Source organism: Pseudophryne corroboree, chromosome 4, assembly GCF_028390025.1.
Source record: "Pseudophryne corroboree isolate aPseCor3 chromosome 4, aPseCor3.hap2, whole genome shotgun sequence".
NCBI lineage: Eukaryota > Metazoa > Chordata > Amphibia > Anura > Myobatrachidae > Pseudophryne > Pseudophryne corroboree.
The window spans coordinates 421,842,199-421,854,489 of NC_086447.1; the positions used below are offsets into that span (position 1 = coordinate 421,842,199).

At 42.1% G+C, this 12,291-nt stretch overlaps 1 protein-coding gene across 9 annotated transcripts in view; it reads left to right on the forward strand.

The window, feature by feature from the left end:
• MYO6 (myosin VI) overlaps positions 1-12,291 on the forward strand; it is a 449,562-nt gene that overhangs the window by 393,444 nt on the left and 43,827 nt on the right. For all 9 annotated transcript variants that reach the window (XM_063916839.1, XM_063916841.1, XM_063916842.1 and 6 more), the window contains exons 26-28: positions 766-974; positions 1,136-1,214; positions 6,118-6,278. In XM_063916839.1, coding sequence (XP_063772909.1) covers positions 766-974; positions 1,136-1,214; positions 6,118-6,278 — 449 coding nt within the window. The remainder of the gene's footprint in view (positions 1-765; positions 975-1,135; positions 1,215-6,117; positions 6,279-12,291) is intronic.

The following is a 12,291-nucleotide window of genomic DNA, read 5'->3' on the forward strand; positions in this document are numbered from 1 at the left end:
ATCACCCCCTAAGGTTATTAATATATATTAAAGTAACAGACAAAATATTTAGCAGAATGTAGGTAAACTTCTTACAGCTTGTTTATTTTTTTTTTCATTCGATCACAAATCTATTTTAATTGGCTAGAAATATTTAGATAGAAAATGGTTTGTAAAATGTACAAAACCATGTCCGTAAGACATATGTGATTCTCATAGTGTATAAAACTGCTATGCCCAGAATTACTTGCAACCATAGCAGACTATTTGTAAAAAAAAAAAGTTGGCAATTATGTGTGTTTTGCCCTTCTGTTCCTTGTGAGCTAACGGGATAGAACAGTAGACGATCATTGCCATAAATGAGCCTTTCAGCAAGCAGGTTGGCTGGGAAGAATTCCAGGGCTAGCCGAAGGATAAACTTGAAGAAAAAAAAGTGCATTACCTTTTTATTGAGCTGTTTTAATTTCCAAGGTATCTACTTCTGTAAGATTTAACTGATCTTCAATAATATGCTATTTGTTAATGCAGGAATTCTCTGCAGTGGATCTTTCCAATACTGACGACAGTTGTTTGCAGAGTCAAGATTTGTATTTTTCATTTACTATTTTTATTTGGTATGGGAAAACAACAGAATATTGAACAAAATAAATTATAGAAGTTGCTTCCTCGTAGTGATTGCTGTTTTGTGGTTCACTTTTTTTTTTTTTTTACAATAGCCTTTTTTTTTTTACCCGCACATCTTATTGGTCTGAATGTATTTTTAATAGTTTATCTTTTATTTTCCAGAATACTATAATGTCCCGTGATCAGATAGAGAAAGAATATGATGCACTTGTGAAGAGCTCGGGTCAGCTCCTCAGTGCCCTACAAAAGAGGAAGAAGGAGGAGGAAGAGGCTGAACGCTTACGTCGTATTCATGAAGAGATGGAGCGGGAGAGAAAGAGACATGAGGCAGAAGAGGAACTGCGTAGGAAAGAGGAAAATGACAGGCGACTGTGAGTATACTGTATATGGTACCTTCAATCAAATTTTGTTTTTGACATTATTGTGTGCGTATGGGTGTACCCAAGAATGTGTAGGATTTACATTTTTAAGCATAGTATAGCTTGCCATTACTTGTTTTCTTATCATTATTTGTCTTCATTGATGTTTGTAGCAAAGCTGAGATTGAGGTAAAAAGAAAACAGGAAGAGGAAGAGCGCAAAAAGAGGGAGGAGGAAGAGAAAAGGATTCAGGTATTCCTTCCAACATAATGCAAAATGTAACAGGGCTAAACTACTGAGCAGTTCCTAATTTGTTTTTTCTTTAAAGGAAAAGTGAACCTATTTTTTTTTTTTTTTTTCATTTGTAGACATCTAATTGACTAAACATATTGATCTGCTATTTGTCCTCAAGAATGTATCCACTCATCTCTGCTGTTTATTTACCAATGACTGTCCTATCTGTGCTTTTTCCTTCAGCTCCTTATGCCACAATCTACAAAATAGCAGACAGTTCACTCATCTACTGTATCCAGTCCTCTATTTCTTATCTTCTCACTGTTTGAAGACACATCTCCATTTCTGTTTGACATTGCTTCAGAACTCTGTTGCTACTCCTGGCACACTGCTCAGGGATGGTGCTGTATTGCTATCAAAAACACCGGATGAATGAACAAGGGTAGAGAGAGCATTGTATAGCAGTAATGACAGGAGGGGAATTCGAGGAACAATAATGAGATTTAATTCAAACTCCAGTGTGACGAGATGAGCAATACCTATTCACGTCAGTGTGCCAGCATGGGAGTGCATCAGCATTATGGACCTAATTCAGATATGGTGGGAGTTGCTTGGAAGCAGCAGTGATAGCACTATATGGTGATGCAGCAGGAGGCGTCTCTTACAAGCAGACGCCTCCTGCTGCAGTTGTGATCCGTCCGCAGTTGTGATCCGTCCTGCATCCTAGGACGCAGCACTGAGCCACTCATTCATCATCAGGCGGCTTATGGCCTGTGCAAAGTACCAAAAATCAGGGCACAATGCCAACCACTTCTGAATTAGGCCCTGTAAGCGCTAGTACTTTTCTAGGTAGCAACTCGTTCTCCTTCAAAGTGCCTGTGGCAGAACCTTTTTCTCCATCACTGACGGGGTAATATTGATTGTAAATTTAGTAACACTTTAGTAACTCTAATTTTTCATATAATATGTTTACACAACATCTACAGCTTCTCTAATATGTATTAATCAGTGAAAAGAGTGGAGAAGTGGACCTGTGGATAAGTTGCCCATAACAACCGTCAGTTTTTATCTATCATTTTATGGAATGTACTTGATAAATGCGACCTCATAGCTTATTATCCCCTTCTCCACTTTTTTCACTGCTTGATACATCAACCCCTTATAGTACTCTCTCTTCTTCCATCTAATTTTCTCCAGGCAGAAATTTTACTCCTTACGCTTCGGATTGGTTCTTTAAAATGTAATCACCGACCTTTCCCCTTATAAAAGCAGCTTGTCATGTGTGTGTGCAGAGAGAGTGGTATGTGTAAAAATTATTTCCGTTAGAGTATCAGTGAAGCGGTGCACAAGTAAGCTAAAGCTCAAAATTGTTGGCGGAAATAAAGAAATGTTCTTTAAAAAAAAAAAGGCTTTATTTAAATTAATAAAGCACTGGGGCACACTGGTGATGTTGAGTCTAGTTAGTTGAGTGAGGAGCTAAGGCACTTTTTAAGTATGGTGCTATAAATTAGGCTCCTCCCTCTCAATAACCCCATTAGCTTCAACTGATACATTTTTTTTTGTGATTGGCTGACTGAGCCAGGTGCTCTTTTAGATTGGTCCTGCCTTATTCATCTGCTGTGACTGGGGATTGGCTCTGAGGCTTCTTCCTCAATACACTTCAAGTGGATGTGGTAGTGTGGGGGTGGGGGGGTTGTCTCTCTCGTGTCTGACTCTTTCAGTGTTGGGTGAGGAGGAGGGTTAACTCACTGTGGGTTGGTGATTTAGTCTTAGTTTTGGCATCCCTCTGCAAGGTTTATATTGAACCTATGTGTGCAGTTTGTGTGTTTTTGTTGTTCTAGCATTTATTGTAATATCTGGAGAAGTTAACCTTTCTTAGGCTTTTCCTGCAAAATGTTGGTAAATGTGTATGCTTATCCAAGTATCAAGTTAATTTACCAAGTCCAAAGTCAAATGCAGGGCTATCTGTGCTGCATGTAAAATGGAGTGCCAGAGTCCTAGGTCACCTGGCAGGTCTTCTACAGGTCTGGTGGGTGCTGACCTGCATTAAGGCTCTAACTCAGGCAGTGTCTGAGCTTTCTAGTCTGTTGTTAGCTAGTAGGGAAAACATTTAATCTATTCCCTTCACAGCTTCTTTTTCAGAATCCCCCAACTCACTTCCCATTCCCAAGATCCATTCACAGCTTTCTCGAAGACGCCTGCTAGAGCTCATTGGTTGGCTCACTCAGTTCAGGGACAGTGCAGGAGTATGTCCCTAAAAAGTTGTTGGACATCCTATTAGCTTTCATGTCCCAGTAGAGCAGGGATGGGGAACCTTCGGCCCTCCAGCTGTTGTTGAACTACACATACCAGCATGCCTTGCTACAGTTTTGCTATTTGGCCATGCTAAAACTGTTGCAAGGCATGCTGGGATGTGTAGTTCAACAGCAGCCGGAGGGCCGAAGGTTCCCCATCCCTGCAGTAGAGTATGCTTCTAGTAACCCTTTAGGTTTGAGAATGTTCAACTTCCAATATATACGTTTCGGATCAGGAACGGTTTTCAAAGATAGAGGATGATCCAATTACCATTCAAGGGGTGGAAGTTTTGGTCCAGATACTGAGACAGGTCCTTCAGATCCAGAAGGATGTGGAAGTTCACTTTAAAAAAAATAATAATAATAATAATAATAATAATAAGGCAGTAGGGTTTTCTTCCTCTGAATTGGAGGATCTTTTGAGGGTAGCATGGATTTGGCCAAATAGAAAATTTAAAACATTGTCTGAGGCATTTGGTTCTGTATCCGCTGATGGAGACGAGCGGGAGTCACCCCAAAGTTGATGCTTCCATCATGCAGTTAGCAAAGGCTATCATTTTTCCTGTCCCTAAGGCAGTTTCATTAAAGGACACGTCACATACGAAGATTGACCGTTTCAATCGATCTTTGTAGAAGCTGGTGTAGCTCTTATCTTTCACCTTTGGTCAATAAGGCATGGTGAATGCTTGGCTGGCCAGTCAGAGGAAGAATTAATTTTTGCTTTCAGTGTTAGAGCAAATTATATTGGTCTACCAGCCATTGATGTTGGCCAGTTGGTTGCTTGAATTTTGGCTGCAGCAATCACAGCACTCAGGGCAGTTTGGTTCAGGTCTTGGCAGGCAGGTGGTGAGTCCAAAAGGTCTCTGGATGTTCTTAACTTTTTAGGGGAAGTGCTATTTGGTCTAGTGCTGGACAAAATAAATTCAGTGGCTTCTGGAGGGAAGAGTTTTTCTTTCTTCCTTTGTTCCAAAGTGTAAAGGGCCTATTATCCTTTATAATCCTTACCGAGGGTAATATAGGACAAGCTATATCAAAGGGACAAGTTACAGCAACCCTTGGTTGTTATGGAAAGAGTAAGCAGCTCAGGTAAGTTCACCTCCCAGGCTCTAGACCGAGGTGAGGAGCTTATATACAGTATCTTAAAAAGTTATCCTATTAAGTGCTAGCTCCCCTAGCCTCACTACACTGCATGATCTATAGTGTCCCCGAGATGGACTTGGAGAAAGGGATTTGATAGTAAGTACCCAATTAAAATCTTGTTTTCCATTCGTCCGCCAGTAAATCCAAGAGCAGTTTGGAGTTCTGCTCCAAACTTCTTCTCAGAAACCAGACAGGTCATTTAGGTCCTTGGACGTGGGCTCTTAAGATTTATGTTCTGTGGAATAAACAGGTTCTTTGCATGCTTGATTTCTTTGTCCTATATGATATCCACAAAGGGATCAGATGGAAGGATTTAATGTTTATTACAAAAATGTTATTTTCCATCATTATATGCTACTATAGTGATCAGTGGATTTCACAATTCTTCTTACATAGACACCCTGTGAAAAGTTTCTACAATTTGGTCTACCTTTTAGTATACAGGGAGAAAATCCCAACGCAAATTTTTTTAGATGACTTTAATAAAATGACCCCCATACAATAATATATGCAGTATTTATATGTTTCATCATGATCAAGCTGTGAACAGTGTTTTTATTACCGCTGCTATAGGTAGGGGTGTTTTAAGAGGGGAGGAGGCCCGTGTGCAGCCACCTTCTTCCGGACCCCCTCCTCTCTGCTGGCGGCGCTGTAGACTCTAAGAACTAGAGGGCTCAGGCTCTAATGTGAATTCGCAGATTTCTGGGAAAATGGTGCAGCAGCCATTTTCATGGCAACTTCTCCACTGTGCATGTGCAAAACGCCGGGAAAATGGCCACCATGCCATTATCGCAGTGATTTCTGCAGCACTGCTGCTCTCAGCACAGGTCTCCGGAAGTGTAAGTATTCAAGAAATGGGTGCGGTTTGGGCCTCCCCGGACTCAGGGGACTGTATGCACCGCACACACTGCACCCATTATAAATACCGCAGTGTGCATGTGGATAACTGATCATAAAGCTTGTTGGACTTTACCTTGTGGTAAAATTACCCGTGTACAATGAACGAATTGTATGTGGTTGATAGAAATGTGCTAATTAACATATCTGCATAAGTCTAAATTTAAAATGAACCTGTGTACTGTGAATAAAGTTTTTAGAATATTGCTGATGGCGTGAAATGGGCTGCACATAGTGCTTTCGGAGACATTTACATTTCTGGCTGCAGGTCTAGGAGATAGAACTTTACAAAATATTAGATTTTCACAAACCAAACAGATTGCCATTGTTTCCTTCAGGCTATGTCTTGATTAAAATAACAGTAGTGTTATTGTTGCACTGGCAAGGACATAAGCCATATGGAATACTTTCATATAACAAAGAGTTCTCATGCTGCGATTTCACTGATAATGTCCCCTTTCTCTCCGGGTTTATAACATGCATTATATAACTGATAAAAGTGCTGTCATTTTATTGCATATTTTTATGTCTAACCACAATTTTAAACTGTGTGCTCTGTAAACATTAAGTCAATCTTATCATACATACAGGCAGAAGTGGAGATACAGCTGGCCAGAGATCGAGAGGAAGAGTCACAGCAGCAAACTATTCTAGAACAAGAACGCAGAGATCGGGAGCTTGCTATGAGAATCGCTCAGAGTGAGTCTGAACTAATCAATGAGGAGCTTGGGCCAGATGCATCACTCCGCAGGTATCTGCAACAACTTTTTTTCACACAACCACATCTCTTTGTGCATGTGTCGTGCTGGATTAATAAATGATGACACAGATTTAGGTTTGTCCTTTTAGGCTGTTGTTTTTTTAAATGTAAATGCCTTGTCATCACTTCACTTCTAACTACAAAACTTGGAAAATGACACACTAGCAGCAGAGTTCTTATGTGTACTGACCTATAACGGTTTTGGAGAAAGGAAACGATGCTCTATGACTTAGATGCGCTTCTTAAGGTGCATACACACATTTTGCCCAGTGTGTATGCACAGCTATGATGTCAACATCACTGGCAGGAAAATAGCGCATACGCACTGAGCAATTTTATCTGTGCCCAGCAATGTTCATGGTGCTGAACCACTTTCCACATTAGGAGACTGTGAAAAGTGGTTCACTCAGCTGGTAAAATAGCCAGGCTGACGGCGGCAGCCAGCGATGATGCGGGAGTGCGCATCAGCGCTCATCACCCGGCCATACACACTGGCCAAGTTTGATCTCAGAGTAGCTGAAATGCCAAAAGTGAGCTACATTGAGCTCAAAATCAGCTAGTGTGTATGGGCCCTTAGTCACTGCAGACAATTTATCTAAACCTATCCCTGCTGTGTACTTCCCTAGAGAGCACACATTTTTGCGAATAATTAGATTATAATTGCATCCTCTATGACTACATGCACTTTTACCCTCATTGTGTGATTACAGCAGGTCAGGGCATGTTTGAATGGTTCAGTATTAGATTTCACTGCTGTACAAATTGGACTTTTTCATAACGATAACTAGATTTATGGCCTAAAGGTGTATTGCCTTCCACTGTTTCTATTTATAAATACACTTTTCGTATACCTGTATTTGTGCAAAGGAAAATCTGTTGGTCAATGCTATCAGATGTCGTCTGTCTTGTGTAGACAATGAAAATGTGGTTGCCATTGGTAACGCCTCCTTTTTTTTTTTTTACCTCTTTCCTTTGTCTTTTAAATGTTTATAATGACCCTATAAATTAAAACATTGCTCATTAAATAGTTTCATTTCTGAAAGTGACTTTGTTGAACAATCATTGTAGGTTCTATGTGAAATTATTTATTTCACATTATACAGAGCCTGGAGGCAGTTTTTAGTGAATATATTAACCTTATAGCATCATCGAGTCTGTATCTCCAAGTACAAAGCAAAGATTTAATCTCTTCTATACTTAACCCCCTTTGTCTTCAAGGGAGTGCAGATAGTATATAGGTATGCTTCAAATTCCCAAAGGGATTCTTTAAAGAGGAATCTAGTTTTATAGGAGTTATGTTTTTCTTTCTGTTCACTTCTTTAAAGTTTTGATGCGAAATATGTGATGTGATTGTATTGTTGTCCTTGGAATATATATATTCCTTGGAATTGACAATGAACTGTGATTGGTGTGATTTCCAGTATTTCCAGGTCTGTTTGTTTGATTAATTTATTGTGCTACATTTTTCCTCTGTCTTGATGGAGCGCATTTTGCTTATCTATAGGGAGTGAAGGGGAATGCTTTAAAGGGGGGGTACACACGGAGAGATCCGTGTTTAAAATCTAAGCAATCTGACTAGATTGCTTAGATTTTAAACACGGATCAGCCGTGTGTATGCCTCCAGCGATAGCGATGCGCGGCCCCGTGCATAGCTATCGCCGCTGCTGTATTGAGCCTGCGTGCAGGCTCAATCTAACGGGTCGCTCACTTCACCATTGTGTGAAGTGAGCGTCCCCCTCACTCAGCACACATCGCGCAGTGCTGAGCGGGGGGAGAGATGTGTGCTGAGCGGTCTGTGTTAAGATCGCTCAGCACACATATCTCCCGTCAGTACCCCCCTTAAGTCTTACCAATCAGCTCCCAGTTGTCATTTGTTTAACACCTGACAGGAGCTGATTGGCTGGAGCACCATTTATCATATGCAACAAGTTTTAATAGCTACAACTCATTGACAAATGGGCCCCTAAGACACAAAACTGAGGGGAAAGTATGCAGCATGAGAATCACTACTCATGGGTCGCACCAGGCATTTTGTGAAATATGGTGCAAAACCGTATGCATGTGAGGATACATCTGTATACCCCCAAATAGACGAGTCTAACTTACTAGTCTATTACGATTATAGTTCCTTTATATTGCAACACTAATTGCACAGCGCAGTACAGACAGTTGTTATTTACAGCAGACATCTTATATTCTCCAGCATACCTGTGTACACACACACATATAGAGAACATACAAACTCCACATACATAAGGCCCTGATCAGGAATCAGGCTGGTGACTCCTGTGCTGCCGACAGTATTCTTTAAACAAAAACACACATACACAAAATATGTGTAGGCAGCCTTATTATTTACAGTGATTCATCAAGAAGAGAAACGTATCTCTGCTTTAAAATCAATTCCCAAAAAATAGATCATAGCAGGAAGAACCTTGTAAATGCTAATAACACCTATTTTATTGCAGCCTGATGATACTGTGAAGTGAAATTCGATTAGTTAACCATTAATATTTATAGTTCTTAATTTACCTAAGTCTCATTAGCAACTCCTGTGACATTAGAAGAGCTGTGCTGTTCAGTATTACACTGTGAGGGATTTGAGGGCCTATTCTGTTCAGTCTGTAATCTTCCACTGTGGGTTCTGGATTTTCTGACAATACTTGTGTGGTCTATAAAGATAGCGGTTTAATAAATGTGTGTCATGTGTGAGAGAACTAATCTCTTCCCGGAGGAGAGAAGACTTGAAAGAAATACATTTTGGCGGATGCTCTTTAACGTAAAAACAAGGTCATTTAAATTGCAATAAACAAAGTCCATTTGCTATAGAGTGCGTCCATTCATTTAGAAATATGATTGTAGTAGAAGCTAATTTTGAATACTTTTCCTAATTTATGGAAAGCATAGTTTTAAGCTAGAAACACTAGCTGTTTGTTAAGCAAATATCTGCCCTTCAGAGATAACAGCGCTATGGAAGCTGAAGATAAAACCCAAGTACTATTCATTTTTACCATTCTTAGCAGTTACTTCATATGGCGACTGGAACGTGGAACTATGATAAGTACGGAAGGAGCCTATGATTCTATGATGATGAATGATTTCATATTACAGATCTCTGAGCTAATACATGTCATTTTTATTTATCTACAGCTAGGCCTAAATTGACTGACAGGGATGATCAAATCCCAAGGGATGGGTATCTGTGGCACCAGAAATGTACTTCTGTTGCCTCATTATTGGGAGTCATTCCTATAGAAAATCAGTTGATGTTTTTGCCTAGTTGTTTAAAATAAGTAACTAGTTTTAAGTAACTAGATTTGCCTACTGGGCTTCTAATCCATACACCAGGGGCGTCCCAATTTTTTTTTCTTGGAGTGCCTTACTTTGAACAGAGGGCCACAAATATTTTTCCCATAGTTTGCCTTTTTGCAGTTACACAGTTATGGTTTTTGCTAAGTGAATCCTGTGTGTGGGTCTAAAGTGCCCCTCATTTATGGGCCAGCCCAGAATACCCACCATCTTCCTTATATGCCAGCCCAGAGTCCCCATCCCTCTCTTATGTGCTAGCCTAGAGCCCTCCCCCCCCCCCCCCCCAAACACACACACCCTTATGTAGCAGCCCGGAAGACCCCTCCACCCTTATGTGGTTTCAGAGAACACCTCCACCTTATATGGCAGCCTAGAGTACACACCCTTTCTTATGTGGCAGCCTATAGTCCCCACCCTGTACACTCCTGGTCTGCATCCAAGCCCTTTCTCTGGCACCTGCCAGTCTGCTTCTGCAGCCTTCGACTCGCTGGGTCCTCACACTTCTCTGCAGTGCAGTGTACACTCCTCCATGTGCATCTGTACAGGAGACAGACATGTTGACAGCACCATTACCAGACTGCACTAAAATGAAAATCTAAACTACAGTACCTCCGGATCTCTGGACACCTCTGTCTAGACTCTGAAGTCACACAGCTGCTAATTAACTATGGCCCAAGGAACATGGTATATTTTATCATATGGGATGGTGTGCTGCCTCCTCTAATCCATGCATCTCCAGAAGGTAGAGAAACAGTAGCCAAATCCTACAAATCACTGATGATGAGGATTCCACTACTGTGGCTAAGAAAACTGATATGTTCAAAGGGTAGAAGGTGGTTAAAAATCTATTACCCCATTCTGACCATTTGGTGGACATTAGGCAGGAAACCTGGTCTAATCCAGGGAAGAAATCCGACAGCTAAGCCTGTGGAGGGATGCCTGAAGTCTGTTTACTCCCTTACAGGTGCTGTACATAGGCCCACTATTGCAGCTTCTTGGGCTGGAAAAGGATTTGAAGCATGGGTTCAGGCATTAGAGGAAGAGCTGCCCAAGGATATATCTGACAAAGCCAGACAGTACCTGTTTCACATTACCACTGCTGCCTATTACATTCAGGAGGCGTCCTCTGAGGCGGGTGTGTTGGCAGCCAAGGCATCAACTACATCTGTCCTGGCTCGCCGTATTCTGTGGTTGAGGTCATGGAAGGTGGACCTAGACTCCAAAAAGACCTTGGAGGAACTCCCCTTTAAGGGGGACAATTTGTTTGGGGAAGACCTAAATAAAATTGTGTCTGAATTGGCAGCTGCTAAGACTGCCTTTCTCCCAAATACTAATCCTTCTGCACAGAAGGCTAAATGTACCGCTTTTCGTTCCTTTCGGCCTCAAGGGAAAGCATAAGGTCAGGCATACCTGAGACAATCTCGTGCTCCCAAAACCACTAAGCCCAAGGCAAAGCAGTCAGCCTGCTTCTAAACAAGACCAGTCTGCCGCATGACGGGGCGGGCAGTTCACCCGACTTATGCAGTTCACCCAGGTCTGGTTAAAGACCACTTCAGATGCATGGGTGCGGAAAGTTGTCTCTCACAGGTACGCAGTCTCCTTCAAGAGACGTCCCCCTCGCCAGTTTTGCAGCATTGTTATCCCTTCAGATCCGTTAAAGGCGCAAGCTCTGCAAAAGGTTGTGGGTTCTCTCCTGAATACAGAAGTGGTAGTGCCGGTTCCTCTGGCCCAGAGAGTCAGAGGTTACTACTTGACCCTGTTTCTAGTTCAGAAACCCAATTGGTCTTTCCGGCCTATACTCAATCTCAAATCACTGAACAAGTTTGTGAGAGTGTCCAAGTTCCGTTTGGAAACACTGCGCTCAATTGTACTAGTTATGAAACCCAGAGACTATATATTATCCCTGGATATACAGGATGCGTACCTGCATATACCTATTGCCATGTCGCATCAGCAGTATCTGCAGTTTGCTATTGGCAACCTTCACTATCCGTTCCAGGCTCTGCCATTGGATGGTGCACCTGGGGGCACTCCTGGACACACACATAGTCAACGACTGTTTCCTGTCTCCAGAAAAAGTCCTGAGACCTCAAGACAGGATGCTTCCTTTGTCGCCCCAGAGTGTCGATACACTCTGTGATGCAAGTACTTAGCCTGATGGTGTCTGCATTCGACATGGTAGAGTACGCTCAGTTTCGTTCTTGCCCTCTGCAGAGGTTTCCAAGAGTGACGGCCTACCTCATCAGATCAGATCTCACATGATCACTTTGACTCCGAAGGTTCGTCTGTCGCTGACCTGGTGGCTACAGGACCAGCAATTGAGCAGGGGCCGTCCCTTCTGGATCCCCGACTGGGTCCTGCTGACAATGGACGACAGTCTGAGGTGTGGTGTTGGAGAAACTCTTTTCAGGGTCGCCGGACCAAGGAGGAGTCACTCCTGCCAATAAGCATTCTGGAGTTGCGGGCGGTGTTCAATACGCTATCTCTCGCCCTGCCTCTGGTACAGAACAGGCCTGTTCAAGTATGGTCAGACAACGCCACCACGGTGGCATACATAAACCATCAAGGTGGCACTCGAAGCCACATGGCAATGATGGAAGTGTCAAAAATCCTTCGTTGGGCGGAACGCCATCTGCCATCAATATCGGCAGTGTTTATTCCGGGCGTCCTGAACTGGGAAGAGGACTTCCTTAGT